This window comes from Polyergus mexicanus, unplaced genomic scaffold (assembly GCF_030449975.1).
Source record: "Polyergus mexicanus isolate NDT 795.1 unplaced genomic scaffold, iyPolMexi1.0 SCAF_5, whole genome shotgun sequence".
NCBI lineage: Eukaryota > Metazoa > Arthropoda > Insecta > Hymenoptera > Formicidae > Polyergus > Polyergus mexicanus.
In genome coordinates this window covers 8,256,056-8,275,684 of record NW_027223325.1, presented here as the reverse complement: position 1 = coordinate 8,275,684, position 19,629 = coordinate 8,256,056, and the positions used below count along the sequence as shown (strand labels likewise).

The window sequence follows — 19,629 nt, the reverse complement described above, 5'->3', positions numbered from 1 at the left end:
TATTATATTACGTAAAATAACGCTGTGATTGAGAAACACTTTATTCTGGATATTAATTGAGCAAAAGATTGAGCGGACGGACGCAACAGTATCTTTCTATTAAAAGCCGTGGATAAGCTCTCTATTTCCTTTTCTCTTGCGTCACATTTCTCGTTTTCTTGTCTCAGCTTTGCAAATACGAGCGAGCGCGTGTTCTGTCGTCGCCCTGATGCATCCACGAGCAAATAGATAACTCGCGCAATGCCCTACATTGGGAAGAGGTGTACCTAAAGTGACAAACAGTCCACCAACACGTGCCATCTTTGTGTCGGCAGGTTGCTTTTGTTGAATCGTGCCTGTATTGTTCCGTTAAAAGAACCATCGAATTTTGTACAGTTTTTTTGTTCGCGAGGTGTTCGTGATGGAAATTTCGTATTGTCTTCAAAATTAATCCGGATTAAGCCTTTCCTTTTGTATCGCAAAAATTAAATAATTATTCAAAGAAATTATTGAATTGTTAAATTTCTCTCTTTCCATGTCTGTATATTAATAATTTAAAGTTAAAAAAGCAATATTGTAAATCATTATATCACGACAAATTTCAATAAAAAATTCGATATGTGCCTAATATGATAGCATCTAATCCTTATATAAGTATTTAGATAAATAAATATATTAAAATATACACACACACACACACATACAATTATAAATATATGTATATCTTTTTCATATCAAATGCAAAAGACAATTTAATTTAGTATTAATTTATTTACTCAATATATATTTGCTAATAAGGCATTAAGTCTGATTTCGATGAATACATCATGGATTATGTATATGATTATATATTTTATTTTATTACTATTAATCCTTAGGTATCTGCTTAAATCTTGTAAAAAAATTCCCTAAAAATTTCGCGATTTTATAGATATTTTTACTAATTAATAGATATTTTTGTTGAAAATTCCTAATTAAAGGGAATATTTTAAAAATTTTCTGGTGCAATCTCCTAAAACAATTTTTTTTTTTTTTTTTTTTTGTTGTACGCGTTTTCTAATACTTTTCACTCATACGAAGGGAAAATATGAAGCCGCTTAAGTTTCAAGTGCTAGACTTACAAATGTATCGAAAAAAGACTGAATAGCTTTCGTTAAAGATAAAAATTTTTAACTTGCATAAAATTTTCATTTTTTATCACTAAAAATTAAGATAATGAATATATATTGGATATTCAATATCTCGTTAAGACATTACATTGTATAAATAAAGATAGATATATATTTTAAACGCGTAATTCAACTTGGCTTATCGACGAATTGCAGTATAAGAGCAAAATTATTGCGGAGAGAATTTTTTTAACAAATTTCCTGAGTTCCAATAAAATTTCATGCCAATTCCCTGATTTCTCCAGGTACAAAAAAATTCCCTGAAAATTCCAAGTTTTCGAGGGAATAGACAGCCTGATTATTAATCCATCGAATGATCTAATCGTATCTAATATAACTACTTACTTTGAATATCGTTTTCAAACATTTTTTAACCACAACTTATACGCAAAATCGAGATACAAAGGACGCTGAAGTGAAAACGCGACAGCATTGCAATCCGGGGATGCAACAATGTCGCGAGTGTGTGTGCACAATCGAGAGGGCAAGCGCTCTCACGCGGTATCGAGGTATATGTATCTCCTACACGTAGCAAATAGCGACGAGCAAATAACGGCGAGTAACAGTACGATGAGACGGCGGTCCCCGTCGTCGTCGTCGTATCGAGGACGAAGAGGAAAATAAGGGTGGAAGAGCGAATGTACATAGCGTGCGCTTTCCTCGCCCTGTTCCTCCTGCGATTCAATTCCGCCTCTACACGTCGATAACGCGCGACCGCCCGATATTCGCGTATCGAAATTCCGATCGTTCAACGTCACTTTTCAACTAGCTCGATTGACAGGCGAACGTTCCCCGGTCGTTTTACGTACGGGTTTCCGGTCCGCGGGGTTCCATCTTTTGATCGCGATCTTGAGGGTGAAGCGTGTACGTCAAAAATCGTCGCCGGGCGACGAAACGAACGATTTTCAAGCGAAAAAGCGAGGAAACTGGTCGCTTTTAAGCGCATCGCGTAATCCAAAATCTCGCTTTAGCGAGAGTCAAGGAGAAGTAGATATCGATTCACGGAAAGAGTATCTTAACCGCGAAAAAAGAGGGCAAATATATATTTTAGTAATCCTCGATTGTGTAATATACAATATATCTGAGAGATGTAGATGGGAATTTATAACGTTTATGAAGATATGCGAGATAATCTTATTTCAAATTTCTGCTTCAAAATCATCCGATTATAAAAAGACAGTTTGTAATTTTTTACAGGTGTAATCGTAAAACTCGCAATGGCGTGCGACATGCAAAGCTCCATAATAAGAATTAATAATCGAGAATGAGTAACGTTTCTAAACAGCAACACTCATAACGTAGCTTGTCCCTATCTTCTTAATCAAAAACTCGCTACTGTAAATTTTTCGAATTATCTTTGCTTGTGTCTCGATCTTTTAAAAAAATGAAAAGGTTCTAGAAAATATTTAAAAAAAAGGCCATTTTAATCTCTTAAATGTCCTGGATATCTTTTCAGACTTCTTATGAAACTTCGCGCTATATTTAATCAATAAATAATTCTTCAAGATAATTATTTGCTAATATAATGACACATTACAAACATCAAGAGAACTATTTCCTTTCTTCCGGATATTAAATTTCCTGTTATCCCTCTTTCGTTATTCATTCACGCTTTTAAGATTGTTTAATAATAAAACAGACTCACCACCATCACTGCGCTGCGCGATACCTCTCTTGTCCCCTTTTCCCATATTTTCTTCTCCCGTTGCTCCCTTTAGGATGAGATGCTCGTTCCTTGGGTACCGCCTGAAACCCAATTGCAAAAATATTTCGTTATTCGACTATGTTCGTTCTACGTATATGTAAAATTAGTATGTATGTACGAATGCGTCTCGCTATTCGTGATAGTGAAGCGATTTCCTTTTTTTTTTTCCCTCATGTAAACACGGTCCCTATTTTCCTCACTGGTATAAAGCCCGTCGCAAAAGGCAAATGAGATACCGACTGTGCGATATGAAATTGCGATCGTCTTGCGATTGCGAAAAAATACTCTAAGTGCACGTGTTCATTGTGCAAATGGGGATCGATCGTGACGTCGAGTTTGATATAGTTTGTGGATGAATAAAATAACATTCGATAAAACATGAATAGAGGATGTGATATATATATATATATATATACAGGGTGTCCCATTTTAAAGGACCCACTCAAATATCTCAGAAACACTGCGTTAAATCGAAAAATGTTTCAAATAAAAGTTGTGTGGCTTCAAGGGGGCCATAAGACGGTGACAATGATTTGACCTTGGAAAATCATTTGAAGGTCATGTAAAGGTCAACTTTAAAATCTTAAATAGAAACCCCCATTTTTTATTCAGTATTCTTGTAGCTTGCCTCGAGAGCTTTCCAAAACAATATAATAAACTATTTTTTTATTCAGTATTTTTTGAGTTATTTTATATTTTAATCTGACATCTTTTAATATAAAAAATTAAATATCTCATAAAATAGTTAGTTTTTGATAATCTTACCGTAATACTTTTATGTACAGAATAATGATACAAATCAACTGCATTTACATACTGCATATAATTAAATTCTTTTCAAACAAAAATATGTATTCGTTTCGGAGTTACAATAAGTCCAACCAGGGTGTCCAAAAAAAAGATGGTTGTTCGTGGCGAATATCATTCCAACCGCTATAGTCATTTGAATTAAAAAAAAGAACCAAAAAGATTTTTAATCTGAGTATGAGTGTAGCTATCGTGTGAACGATAGAATTAAATCAATATTTGCAAAATTCAAATTTTGCGATTTATAAAACTAATAAATTTTTTAGTCAAAAATAATTTCTTTTTTTTTTAGGCGCTGTCATTTTTTTTTATTTTTCAATATTCTTTTTTATTCTAGTTCATAACCACACTCATACAGATTAAGAATCTTTCCGCCTTTTTTATTTCAGATGATTATAACGGCTGGAATTATCATTCGCCACAAACAATAAATTTTTTTTTTTAAATACCCTGGTTGGACTACTATATCGCCGAAACGAATATTTTTGTTTGAAAAAAATACGGGAAATGTACTTGAAATGTTATATTTAACAAACGTGCAAAGTTTAGAATTTTAATACGTTTTATACTTCAAAAAAAATTTCCAAAAATCGCCTTATTTTCAAAGTGTCAAACTAAAGGAAGATCCTTTAATTGTGAGAGTTTCGTTCATCCTTCTCTATATGTAATTTCGGTAACCGCGTAATTAGAATAGAAATTGAAGGATAAATATTATTGCGATAAAGTGATGCGACCATCCCATGTTTCAGGCCACTAGGGAAACGAGCACTGATAAAGCCCAGCGCGCTCGCATGCCTAAACGATCGAGGATATAGCGTGCCATTCCGATTGAAAGTTTCGCAACGCTATTACGGCGCTTCGGAACGAATAAGTTTACGCTCGCAGGTCGCAGGATTTCAATTTCACGTCGAAAACTTACACTATCCCCGTATTCTCCGCCCTCTCTCGTAACGAACTGCATTGAGCCAAAAGTTGACTACGTATTACACGCGACGAATAATCATGATGACAAAATATTGAGATGGAAAAAGAGAGCGCGAGAAGGGGGAAATCTTTTCTAATCATTCATATATTTCGACGACTTTCTTTCATTATTAAAGAAAAAGCAGAAGCACGCGTTACATTATCAATATAATTCAATTCGAAATGTCTTCTTTTACAATTCATAATGCATTCTTAATATCCTGTAAATTTCTTTCTTAACTTTTATTTTATATCTCGATAACTTTTTGAAAGCCTTTGACTAAAATTTATATACGAGAGAATTCTACGAAAATTAAAGTACGTTTTTATATTTCAATATTCTCTTCAAAGCTAAAGTGCAATTTTTCTGTATGCATATTCTGCGAAAATAAAAAAAAAAAAACATTTCCCTCTAAATTATATTTGCTTACATTATGCTTAATATTAATTTTGCGTCAAATTTTTTCTACAAGAACACAAAAAATATATAAATTTTTCTTTTACTAATTTTTCTTTTTCCTATGTATCTTTCAGAGAGTCACTGGTTCGTAGAATAAAAGGGAATATATCCGGGAGCTCTCATTCGAAATATTGACCCTTTCGACAGTCACGAGTAAGCACACTCAGTCCGATGTCGTATATGAGAGGGATTTAACGATCGAAACATATAATAAAAAGAAGGGATGCAAACGATTTTTTTTTTTTTTTTTTTGATCGGTGGTTTCACCGATGCATACGCAAGCGAATATTTCTTCCATTCGCTGCGGTAGCTAGTTTTTAAAAGCTTCTTCACGTGAAAGGATCCATCGTGTACATTAGCTATCGCTAGATAGAGAATTGATAAAACAGTAAATACAGATCGAGTCTAATATTTATTGTAAATCAATTAAAAAATTATAAATATATATTATAATCATCGAAAAAGATTTATTAAATATAATCATCTATTTGCCGAATTTTTATAATAAATAAATTATTCATCTTATCCATGACAGATTGAGAGAAATATCTCATTTATTATATAATTCATTTATAGTTACTATAAAATTTTATATATTGTATTAACAAAGAGCGAAAGGCGTGAAAGAAACCGTCGCTAAATCCTCGCAGTCGAACGTGTCGTAAAAATATCCTGACCTCAAGCAAGCTTATCAAAAAGCGGCTATATATAGGCGCTATAATGCGACCCAAGTTCTTCTTCCTTCTCGACTTATCTCCGCGAAGAGGATTTTCCAATCCTACTTGCCATGATCTCACATCGCCGCGTTCGTACCGCGTCGATAAGGAATCGGAAACGGAGACTGAGACTCCGCGTAGGCTCGATATATCTTCGTGAAAGGTATCAACTTTGAGGAGGGGGATGGGGGGGGAAGGAAAAGGGAAGGGGGAGGGGGGCGGGGGCTTCATTAAACTGGTCGACCGATCGAGGAGCGAGGACGATGACGTAATCGCGAGATGAAATCCTCGCTACAGAGATCCTACGATGCGTAACGTTTCCTAGAAAAGGTGGACTAGGAACCGCGATCTCGGGAGAGGATGGTGATCGTTGCTATCGGGAATTTCGCAATTTCCGGCTGAATCCGACAATTTCCTCTCGGCGACGCCCGTTCGTCGCACGCGCCGTGGAAAGCTTCTCGCACGATCGACCGAGCAGAGTTGGTCTAATTTACGTTACGATCGCGAATTAGAATTGAGGAGACAAAATTTCGAGGACGAAACGAATCAGGGGAAAGCATCCAAGGATCGGAGAGATGTAACATTCGCGGTACTTTGGCGTTATTTGATCGTAGGATTGCCGATTTGCCTCGATAACCATCGCACTTTTCTCGATTTATATTTCTCGCTTCAAGTGTTTCTTGTGGATTTATATGAGAAAAATTAACGAATTAATTAATAATACGTATGATAATCAATGTAAAACGATATACCATATGTACATGTAATGAAAATATATTTTAAAACTTATTATAAAAAAAATAAAATAATTATTAATCATAATACACAGATAAAATGATTCTCAATTAAATCTATATCAATCAAATTTCTTAGGTTCCAAAAAAATATTTAAATCTTAATAAGAACGAGAAAAATATATACGAATTAATTAATACGTGCAATAATCAATTTAAAACGATATATATAATAAGAAAGATTTTAAAGCTTATTATAAGAAGTAAAATAATTATTAATTACAATGCACAGATAAAATAATTATTTATTAAATCTACATTGATCAAATTTAAATTTTACAAGAACGAGACATTTTTTTTTTGTTTTCTTACTAATATTTGAGCGAATTAAATACATTTATGCGTAATTGCTACGTGCGAGATTGTTATCGTGGAAACGAGGGATTATTATTGTCCGACGAACGAAAGACACGAATGCCGATATCTTATCATTGAAAAATTAATTGAATTTCATTGAAATAATTTTCGCGGGATTATCGATAATCCTGTGCATTCGTGATATACATATACATGCAAATTCGATTGACTTAACGACCGTGCCGATATAAATCAAGCGAGACTTTGAACCCCGAGTGCGTCGCTGAGCCAAACTTGATAATGCTAGGCACCTTGCGAGGATCAATAAATCGTGAAATTTATGCTGATCCCCTTCAAACCCTTTCCCTCTTCAGCGCGAAAACTCTCTCGGCCTGATATGTAGAACTATGAAAGGCTCGAGTTAAACATTAGGGGTTGTAAACAGAATTCGCCAGAATTCCGTGCCGCCATTTCGGCAAGCTCGTAATAAACGATCTTTCGCAATCTCGGTTATTCTTATGCTAAACGCCCGCCATTGCCCCGTTACAGCATACGCGTTATAAACTTTTACATAAATTATAAAACAGAATCATTTCATCTCAAAGCGAATTGCTTGTCAAATGTGATGCTAATATATATTTATATAATATAATATAATATATATGAGATATATATATATTATATGTATACGTGTATATACAAATATGCAATTTTTCCATACCTCTCACTATAAATTCCATGCATTTCTGCGATGGTTCTTCAGGAATTTATGAGCGGAACGCGAAATTAATCCTAACTAAATCTTTTTGCATTATTTCCAATTTTATATATATATATATATATATATTATATATAAATATATAATTATAAGAAGTATTATATATATATATATATATATATATATATATATATATATATATTATATTATATTTTTTAATGATCATATATATCTCTGCAATATACGTGCAACATCTTTCCGCGAGAGTTTTAAAATCTCTGTTAATGAAGTCTAATCTATTTTCAACTTTCATAAATGACGATTGAATGATGATTGAATATCGATTAAAATCATGCAAAACAAAGACATAATCAATTAAGTATTCTTATAATCTCTTTCTTCATATTATTATATCCTATATACAATATCATTCTGTTCACAAAAAATCAGCAAATATATAATTGTTCGCGTATATATATATATATATATATATACAGGGTGTTCCCAATTTAAATGGCAAAACTTCAGGAGCGTGTAGGGGACCGAAAAGCTAAGACGGAAAGTCCTTTAGAAATTTGCTCGTTTTTGCTCCACTTTGGAGAAAATTACAAAAAAAGAGACAAAACAAGTTTTCGTTCTTTTACTTATTTATTTACATTTTATTTATGTTATCATCTATTTAATGCAGATATTGTTCAAAATGTTGCCCTCTTGCAGCAATGCAAGCGTTACATCTAGCACTGACCTCGTCAATTGCAGCTAGACATTGTTCTAGTGATATTTGGTGCACTGCATCTATTGTGATTCGGTCTCTCAATTGCTCTCTTGAATTGGATAACATCGAGTGTTTACATATGTAGGGAACCTTGAAGTGCAGAAAGTTTATTCGGTGCCGATCAGCTCCAGCGAGCAACTGACAATGAGAGATTGAATTTTTGCGATTTTCTCTAAAATGAAGCAGAAACGAGGAAACCTCTAAAGGACTTCTTGTCTTAGCTTTTCGATCCCCTACACGCTCTTGAAGTTTTGCCATTTAAATTAGGGACACCCTGTATATATTATTCCAAGAAATCTTAATTTTATCAAGCCGAATAAAAATCTTGTCGTCCGTTTTAGTGAATCGCGGGGAACAGATATCTTCGATCTCAAGAATTTATTGTGCCTCAAGCTTATCGAAGAAAATATTCCTTTCGTTGCTCGCTTCTCTATTCATACCGAAAGTTAAAATCAACTAAAAGCAATCCTTCAAACTTTTCTTCTTTCCTCTCTTTCATTGTTTCCTTGTTCGATACAGATTTTCTCTCTATCCTAGCAATTGTTTCATTTTAATATTCTCTGTGATTCCTTTCATTCTTATTTGATTAACTTAATTTTTAAGCGACATTTTATGAATTACATACAATTATTTTCCATATTTTAAGCTGTTAATTTTATAAAAGTTTCTATAGATCTCACATTTGTTTCAATATTCCAAACGTCAATGTAAAGTCTTCTATATTGATTTCAAGGCAATTAAGAAATACTTCAAAGTTGATATTATCATTTAAACGGAAAATAATTATTCCACGATTAATTAATATCAGTAAAATTGTTATCTCTTAACCCATTTTCTTTCTACATTTTATATTCATTTATATATGTTGAATAAAAAAAATTTTGCTAACTTTCCAATTTCTAAACTGACTTCGTTCTCTTTCGTGGTCCTTCATTTCTTGTATGCAGTCTAAATAATTTTACATCAGTACGACGAGTGTGACCGTCAAATTTTTCATTTCTTCGGCAACGCTCGGAACTATGGTATATTTCACCGGGTTATGATTTAGCGAAAATTCATAACATCGTTCGATACTCCGGTAAGGTAGCCAATTAATACTACTCACTCACCTTTATCTTCCGTTGCGATTCGTCAACGGCATGTCTCCTAACTTCCGTCACAGCACGACTAGCAGTCCGCCACTCTCGATCCGGTCTTTCCTCGGCGATTATGCGTGCCGAGAAGAGAGTAATATCGTACCGCTCCCCTCCCTCCCTTTCGGATAATGCGCGACTGATGATGTTACACCTGTATTTATTCGTTCATCGCGACCCTCTCTCTCTCTCTCTCTCTCTCTCTCTCTCTCTCTTTCTCTCAGTTCTCACTCGCTCATTATCGCGCGTTACGTTAAAACCGAAATCGGCTGTCTCCCTGATCGAATGGACCGTCCTATCAAATGTACATATCTGTTGCCATCTTAGATTTTGCGTCCCGCAGGATGTCGAAACGTGAACGATTCTCGGGACCGACCGGCACCGACTGAAACTCCTGTCAAACGGCAACCCGGAGGACGACCATCGTACTCCTGCGCCCGCGACCATGGACGAACGACGCGACATTGGGCGCCCTCTGGTGTTGAAATTTCAAAAAACGAACGCAGGAGATACCGATAACGCAGAATTCTCGTGTCGATATAATTTATATGTTCTATCAACATATATATCGAATAACTCGATTTTGCTGATATTCAATAAATTGCTCTTGATTTTACATCGTAGTATTGGCTGTGATGTACAATCGTAATTTAATTAACTTTGAATAATTACAATTAACCGACATCGAATTAATTTTACAGATATATTAATGTCACATTCATTAAATTTTTAATATATCATCTATTATTATTATTATCAATAATTTTAATTTCTTATATCTCTATTGCTTTTTATATTTATCAAGAAATGTATTTATCTCAAATAAAATTCAAAATTTTTTGTAATGTTTATTTAAAAAATGATTAAATATTATATCTATATGTACAGCGCAATAATGTAAATTGGATTTACCAGAAATTCCAGAATTCATTATTTTCTCAAAATTGTTTGGCCGAAAGATTTCTATTTTACTAGCTATTGATACAATTACTTAAAAGCTTATCGATAAAGTAAATGTTAAAAACATCAAGAGTATGCTCGCAAGTTAATAAATGGCAGTTGATAAATTGGGTAAATTAAATTGGATTAAATGATAGGAAGATTGAAAAATATTGATAAAAGTTAATATTTGAGAAAAATCATATATCAACAGCAAATATCTGAAAATAAATTAATTTTATAAATTACTAATTTATCAACAACAAATAACGACAAGATAGCTAATTGAAAACAAATTTATATTTAGAGTATATATTGTAACATTATCGTAACATTTAATAATATATAAAGTTATAAAATTAGCAAATTATAAAAGAAAAAGATAATTACAAAAAATTGTAATTTATAAAAAATAAGATTTGCGAAAAAATGATCAATATTGTTAATATTTCATAAAGAGTCATAGAGTTACATATGTAATTCAATTAATATGATTATTTTTGCCTCTCGTATATCTATATACATATAATTTAATTCAATAAATTAATTGTATAATAAACTTTATTTCATTTTATTTTATATCAAGTTTAATTAAATTTAATATATTGAATTTATATTTAATTTAACCGGTATATTTGTTCTTAAACATTTATCTTGTTTTTATGTTTATTAAGGAGAGAAAATGTGTGTTAATGAAAATTTTCAAGAGATTATTCTATATATATATATATATAGCGATCGAGTTTAATAAAAATGTTACGACACACATTCGTAGCTAGAATTCACAATTAAAATGCAATAAATATTAAAATCTGATAACGAAAGATTGATTTCGTTACAATACACGAATACATTTGCACTGTAACATCATCGATGTCCAAATATAAACGCAATAATTATTCAAATCTAAAAAATTGAAAAAAAAGTATTCATCAATATTTCTCTCTGCCTGTATATTTTTTATAACGCACTACAAAGTTCTTATTTTATCTGTTTCTACATTATTATGTCATGTCTGGGAGAATCATGAGAGAAAGAGAGAGATATATATATATATATAAAATAGTCCGCAATTAAATCTTCAAAGGTCAAACTCGCCCATATAGCACAGAACATTGCAGCAACATTGCAACAATATTGCAACATTGTAGCAACATTGCGGCAATGTTGCAATGTTGCTGCAATGTTTCGTACTGTATGGGCGGGAAAGGACTTGAATCAACGAAATCTTTAATCATCGTTCATTGAGAAGAAATATTTGCGAGGTAATAATTGCGACAAAATATTCATTAATTCTCGATATCGAGGAGCTCATTCTCGTCCCTTCGTCGGCAGGATCCTCGCGAAATAAGGAGAGAGAGAGAGAGAGAGAGAGAGAGAGAGAGAGAGAGAGAGAAAACGCACTGTCCTCAGGCGAACGCAAACTCATAATTCATGATCCGTTACGTATCTACAGGATGAGTCGGTAGTACAGCTTGCTCGGGCCATTATACGTATCGATATTTTCGCGAATGGAATCAACCCTTTTTCTCAAATATTTAGACGTCGATGCTATCGAGACATGTTTGCGCCTAATTCTATCCATCGCGGATATTTAGATATCCGGATGTTCCTCCCGAGAAATGTTTGCCCAATCCCGCGATGATACTCCCCACCTCCTCCCCCACCCCTTCGCCCACCCAACCAATCCAATCTTTCTTTGGAATGATAACCTCAGCGATAAATACTTTACTTTGTGTTATCTTACCTTCTTCCCCTTTCCTTTGAACGATGATTTAATAATGATGGAGCAGGAACTCACTTGCAATTTACGCGATGTAAATATCACTCCGATTTCTAATCATTGCGACACAATAGATCATTTATCAAAAGTTAATAAATCTAATATATTTTAAAATATTCATGAATTTTACATTGTGCAAAAAAGCATTTCTTTAGCCTTTAAAATATAAAATTAATCATTAATTTATCAGCTGAGGTGAAACCTATATCTACGCATTGAAAGGCTCTGTCTCTTCCTCTGTACTTCACCCCGAAAAAAACTAATCTAATTTAATCATAGATTGTATATATAGATAGAGTTTTATCTATCTTAAGGTGCCTTTACATGTCAGCGTCAACCGTCGAGCGTTAAGCGTCTGCGCAGAATATAGTTGCCCAGAATTATATTTATTTCATTAATTTTATTATGTAATGAATGTGTATGTGTGTGTGTGTTATTATTATTATTAATCAAAAATCTATTATAAAACATTATTACTCTGGCAATGTAAATTAAAATTAAATTAAAATACAAATGCAGCGAGAGATGTTTGAAATATTCAAATAAATAAGACACAAAAAGGGATTTACAAATGACGAAACAATACAGTTTGAAAAACTATTGTTAAAAATAAGAAATGATTTAAAGGAACAGTATGTTATAAACATGCAGGAAAAAAAATGGAAACCATATCCCTCTTAATCCTTGATTAGATTCTAATATTCTGCTGGGGGATATTTTGTTTAATAATAATAATATCTATTGTGTATAACGTAAATAAATATCAATTTTCAGTATTAGTAATGTGTATCAGGACATAATCTTTTTTATCTCGATCGAATTCATATCACTCATCGTGCTATTAGCCGCAAGAAGCTGGAATCTATCTCATTCAGATTCTTGCGCAATGATTTCTGTGCAGACGCAGACGCTTAATACTCGATGCTGCCACATGTAATGGCACCTTTACTATCTGCCAAAGTAATAAAATACTTTCCTCCATTGCGCACGTGCAATCGCGCATTTCTCCCGACGACCGAGAAAATAACCTATTGCTGACGAGAAAATAATCTTTTTTATGTAGAAGATATGTGTTTAATAAAAATTCAATATATTTAATTTCTCGTACTTGTTAATTCTTAAATTTCTTAAAATTTTAATGCAGATCCCACGTCCTTACAAACAATGTGCGTCCGCATGCGCATGCGCAAGGGAGGAAGATCTATTTATCTCGGCAGACGTGATTCTGAAGCAAGAATGACACCAAGCTCTATCTATATATAATATATCTATAGATTTAACCCATATCCGAGAAATGAATCTTTATTTTAAGTATAATCATTCACTCTTTATGAATATATAAAATGAATGTGCTAAGTTACGCTTTATTAAATGTACATGGTATCTGAAAATTACATAATTTGTGAAAATTCTCTTGTTAATAACTTTAATAAACAACGAGCAACGCTTAAAACCTTTTTTGGAGGATACTCAGGACACTGATCTTAACAACATATATCAAAGTCGTTGGGGCTGGATCCGTTAATATGCACTTTTACCATTTCTCTTTCCTGATTGATCAATTTCCAATATTTAATCTTCAATCTCAATTCTCAATGCATAGTCTGATACAGGCTTAACACGATTGGCTAGAAGAAAATCTTTCCTAATTTTGTAAACTTCCTATTTAAGAGCTAATTATGTAGTACATTTATATCTTCTTGCTGGGAAACATCCATAAAACTATCGTACGTAAAAAAATTTTAGTCGTAACCGTAAGGCTATAAATAAATCGACCAATCACAGTCAAACATTTTCTATTACGTTGTTAGAATACTTGATTGCGATCGGTCAATTGTGCTTACGGCTTTAGGATTACGATTAAAACTTTTTTACTTGTAACGACCTTAAGCCCGTATCAGACTACGTATTGAAGATTGAAGATTACCCATACAGCACAGAATATTGCAATAATATTGCAGCAACATTGCAACATTGTCGCAATGTTGCTACAATGTTGCAATATTGCTGCAATGTTGCTGCAATGTTCTGTGCTGTATGAGTAAAGATTGAGTTTAATACAGAATAAAAAGAGCTAAAATTCCTTTCTTTTTTTTTTTTTTTTTGATTGGTTAAATCTCCATCTCTTCAACCTTTAACCTTAATTTTCAATACATAATCTACGACGAACTTTAAGCACAGTTATTACGAAGAATTATTAGAAACTCTTTGATCCACTAAAGTGCTAGTAAATGTTTGACCAATTAGAACAAAGAAATCTTCGCGTCGATTGGTCAATAAAAAAACCTAGCGTGAATTAATAAAAAGATGGCGGACCAATCACAAGACACCGTCTTAAAATAATATTACATTTGTCATACGACAAATATGTAATCCTTACGATGCGACTACAAAACTAATAAGAGGGTTTCCAATTAAAAAAGCGTGAAACATCCTTTATTCTGATTATGTAAAAAAAAAAAAATAATAATAACAGAGTTATTGCTTAAAAACGGCCTCTTTCGTTATCAAATTCCGTTATCACTCTGATTAGAGCATTCTATAAGTCTTGCCTCCGATAGTAGCACACCGTCTATCTATAATATTCCGAGTTTATGGTATACTGATCGTGTGTCTACTACGCGAATCGCGCGCGCACGCGCACACACGCACACACAATTTTAAAGAGTGTCCGAGTCCGAAGTCGCTCGACGATTATCACTTACCGCCAAATTCGCGTCGCTCGTCGTCGGACGATTACGCGCGTGCTCGTTCTTTACTTACCGCGACAGTGTTGTGCTTCGGAATGACGGAGAAAGTAAACCGCGCGTCCCGCAAAACATCTCGCGAATGTAAACAAACACCGAGAGCGTCTTTAATCGGACGTCGTCAGTTGTCGTTCGTTCGCCCGAGTGTCGCGTTCAATTGCCGATAGTGTCGGCTCGCACCTTCGCGTTTTATACAATACTTGTCGAAGGTGAAAAAATATGTCAAAGGCGAGAGAATGATACACGCGCTATATATATATTTATGCGTATGCGTATATCGGGAGCGTCGGAATTATTGGTATACGGAACGATGGATCGTGATGGTTGATTATTCACTCCGAACGTCCGGCATGAAATCGTGTAAACGGCATTGATGCCATTGAAATTGCGATTCTCGCACACCTTCAAATCGATACGAGCGGACGTCGTATAATAGATTTTTGACGGTAGCCAAGATCGAGGATGCGAATCGAAGCGAGGAGCCTCGCGCTTTTCGCGCCTTTCGCGTCGTCGAAATCGTGTGTCGTTTATAAATGTATACCGGGTGTCCCAAATTATATATATTATATATCGCGCGATAGGATTCTAATGATTCATTATTCTTTCGTGTAATCGTGTAAATTGTCGGGAGTGCCGAATGGATTATCGATGTCCGTTGTTTATTAATTGCGCTTGTAAATAATGGACCTTTTTGTGTATCTGTCGTGATATCTCGCAGAAGCGAACGACAATTTGTCTACTGCTTGGTGAGTTATTGTTAATTCGAACGTTATTTCTCTCATTGTAGAATCTGATTTTACTTTTTCTGTTAATATAATTATATAATTTTATATTACACATATATATATATATATATATATATAAATTTTATTTCATATCATATTTTTTAGAAAATTAAATAAAATTTAAATTGTGCATTCCAATTATATCTTATTTATATATAATTATTTAAATATTTTTCAAATGTCATATCATAGTTCATATCAAGTAAAATGAATTTTGATAATTTCAAGCAAAAATTAATATTTTATGCGTGAAAGCTAACCCCCGCCCTCCCCCCCCCTCCCCCCGCACCTTCTCCTCCCAGTAAGCAAGAAACGTAAAATTAATATTTTGAAATATTAATTTTATACATATTTTATAAACAGTATCTACATAATATATTTTACGTAATATTTTAAAAATATTTATTAAAATGTCTAATAAGTGTAATATTACACATTTCTCAATATTTACAAATATATATATATATTTTTTTTAGATGTTCCTGTCGCAGTAAGGAAGAAACACAAATGTATGATTCGAAAGTTTATTCACTAACGACGTCTATACGATATTAAAAATTATATATTCGAAAACGTTACATGAAATGTCATTGGAATAATATCGCGTCAATGATTTCTTACTTACTGGAAAAATTACATTTTGTTTTGTATTTATATATGAAAATTATTGAAAATACAAATATATATATATATATATATATATATATTTATATTTTGTTTTTATTACAGGAAAGAGGAAAGCACGCACATATAATATTGTATATTAACGTATATACATGACAAATATCAATTGGTGAGTGAACTGTTGAAACAGCGATTGGTGAGTGTGAATTATTTCATACTATACTTGCGCAGCTATTTATTTGCAATGACAGAATTATTTCACGATGGTCATTTTTTAAATATTTATATAAGAATTATTACACACACACACACACACATGTTACATAACGCACGCTAAATTTTTGACAATATAAAGTTAAATTCAATATTGATAGAAAAGTTTGCACCAACAAAATTATGTATACAATAGATTTGAGAAAATAAGATTAAAGACGATATTTATATAAGAAATGTATTTATAATAAAGATATATTTGGAATATATATTGCTTACTTTTCGAGAAAATCACAAATTAAGAAAACAATATTTTTATTAAAAAGAATCAATATTTTGATATTTCGATAAGGAGACAAGTTTGCATAGCGCAATGTAAAATTGATTAAAGTATTTATTAAAAACTTTATTAAAAAAAAAAAAAACACATGTATACATATACAAACGCACGTTAATTTATATTTCGTTTATCCATTGTGAGATATTTCATGTTTTAATAAAAATAAAGTGCTATTTGAGCTGAGGTTTAAATAATAACTTTGTGTTGAATTAATAATATAAAAGTATTGCAAATCACTAGAAAGTTAATCGCGCAAATTCTCTATGTATCCGGCATCTTATAGTGAAATATTTTGAGAAACGTTGCAATTTTTCGCGCAAACCGGGCGTTTTACATTGCTGGTTTTGCCAGGAAGCAGCCACTATTTCCGATGGCTGAGCCTTGCCAAAGCTCAGCAGTCAACTACGATGATATATGTATAGATACATGCATACGAGATGATATCGCGAGCGGAATATTTCGAAGTTTTATTTGATTCTCTCGCAACGCGCGGTAACGCGAATACGTCACTCGAAAATATAACGAAGACAGTTGCTTTTGTATTCTGTATACGTTATAACACATAATAATTGTATGACACAATGATGTTAATTTGATATTAATAATACGAAATCATTTTTATCGATTTTAACTTTAACATATTTTTTTATTTATTTTAAATATACCACAATTATATATATATATATTTTTTTCAAAATTTTACACACGATATAGATATTACAATTTTTTAGCCTCAATATTATTTACTCAATTTATGTTACTAAAAATTTCGCGATATTGTTAGAAAGAAGTTATGATTGCTTATACACGGTGTAACAGAGCGTCCGTATCGGCAGTTTTTTGAGGATAAAAATCACTTTTAATTTTTTTAATGGAACCCCCTATTTGTAAAGCTCTCGAGGTAAGCTACAAGAATATGTAATGAAAAATAGGGGGTTCTATTTAAAAAATTCAAAGTGATTTTTATATGACCTTGACGGTGCTATTCAAGGTCATAGTAGTATTTATTATATAATACGCCACTCCACAACTTTCGCATGAAAGATTTTTCACGAAAATGCGTTGTTTCCTCAAAAAAAAAAACAAAAAAAAAAACTGCTGATACGGGCGCTCTGTTACACCCTGTATAATAAATCGTAATTGCCGAGCTTTGACAAGTAAATTTAACCCTTTATTGCGCGGCTTTCTAATTTTCCGTAAACATATTGAATACAAAGAGCTTAATAACGTGATATAAATTTATTTAATTTATCTATATTGTCGTAAAGATAAATTTCTTCCAGGATCATTTTTCTCATTTCAATAATAGTTAAATAAATAATAATTAATTATTATTTTTTAATACTAAATCGCAATTTATATATACTTTTGCCGAAGCAAACTCTAAATCAAATTTAAATTTATCCTATACGAATCTCGTATCTCGCGTCCTATTTTTCTTTACACATTCTCCAATAAGCGCTTCTTCATATTTATTCGAAACTTGCTTGTCTCGAAACAACGCGAGGCAATACTAGGGGTTAAACAAATTCCTGGCGTAAAACTGGCCGAGCGAACTACATTTTGTGGAAAACGAGACGGCGCCGGCTCTCTGAATAAAGCAAGAGGGGAAAATGGAATAGAGAGATCGAGATAAATATCCCCCTCAGAACCAACGCCTATGGCCGACGAGCTTAATTATTTTGCGTTGCTCGCGCAAAGGCGGTTGCGGCAGATTAGAATAAAGCTCACTTTGCGGCGAGAAGACCTCGCCTCGAGAGGACCAAACGTAATCTGAAGTTGCCAAGTGCTACTGCTAGGAAGGGGTGGGGAGGGTGAGGGTGGACAGGACGGTGGGAGAATTGGCTTGCCGGTCCCTGCTTGACTCGTCGGACCCACGGATGGAATGGAAAGAAAAAAAAAAGAAAAAAGAAAAAAAAAGACTCCGATGGAGTTTCAACGCGGCCTCCTCGGTCAAGTCTACCCCGAGGAAGCAGCGAGAATTTAATTAAGAATTTCCGCGGACGGCGGGGGCGCCATATTGCCGTGACACACACATACACACACACGCACACGCACATACGCGGGTCAACCGGCCGCGAATCACACGACTTTCTCTCTCCTGCCCCATCTCTCCCTCCGTAGCCACCCCTAATTAAATCGAAAGAAATCTCACACTCTCCGCCGCGTTCTCTCCTTTTCTCTCCTATTCTTCGAGGTTCGTTCCCTTTTCTGGTTCTCGATCTCTCTCTTTCTCAATACCGGTATTCCTTCGGAATTTACATTTTAACCCCGTAGCCCCGAGGATTTATTTCGCTATATCATTTTTGTAAGGTATTTCGCTAAATGATATATGATTATGTTGGAAAAGTATCTCTCACTAAATTATATCTTCGAATTTTTTTGTATTGGACGATTTATTCATTATGCTAATTTTAATGTGATTTTGAAAATTCTTTCGAAAAATTTTAATTCATAATACGCGCAGATCATTTATAATATATGTAATATTTATAAAGAATATTTGTCTCTTGTCATTATTCAATACTATTGATATAAAGTGTAACATTTTTATCATAGGAATTATATTATTATATATTCTGTTAATTCGTTATCACGCTGATATTTTTTATAATTACTTATTATATATATCCTTGGGGCTGATGATTATAACGAACGTGTACAGTATTTTTCGATCTTCTC

General features: G+C 33.2%; 1 protein-coding gene across 2 annotated transcripts in view; it reads right to left on the bottom strand.

The window, feature by feature from the left end:
- The window catches only part of LOC138933654 (uncharacterized), a 117,698-nt gene extending 107,784 nt beyond the window's left edge, over positions 1-9,914 (bottom strand). For both annotated transcript variants that reach the window (XR_011447005.1, XM_070296569.1), the window contains exons 1-2: positions 9,493-9,914; positions 2,794-2,894 (exon numbers count right to left, since the gene is read on the bottom strand). Coding sequence is in view for 1 of the 2 variants with exons in the window: in XM_070296569.1 (XP_070152670.1) it covers positions 2,794-2,839 (46 nt within the window). In the remaining variant the exon portion in view is untranslated. The remainder of the gene's footprint in view (positions 1-2,793; positions 2,895-9,492) is intronic.
- Positions 9,915-19,629: the final 9,715 nt, after the last annotated feature.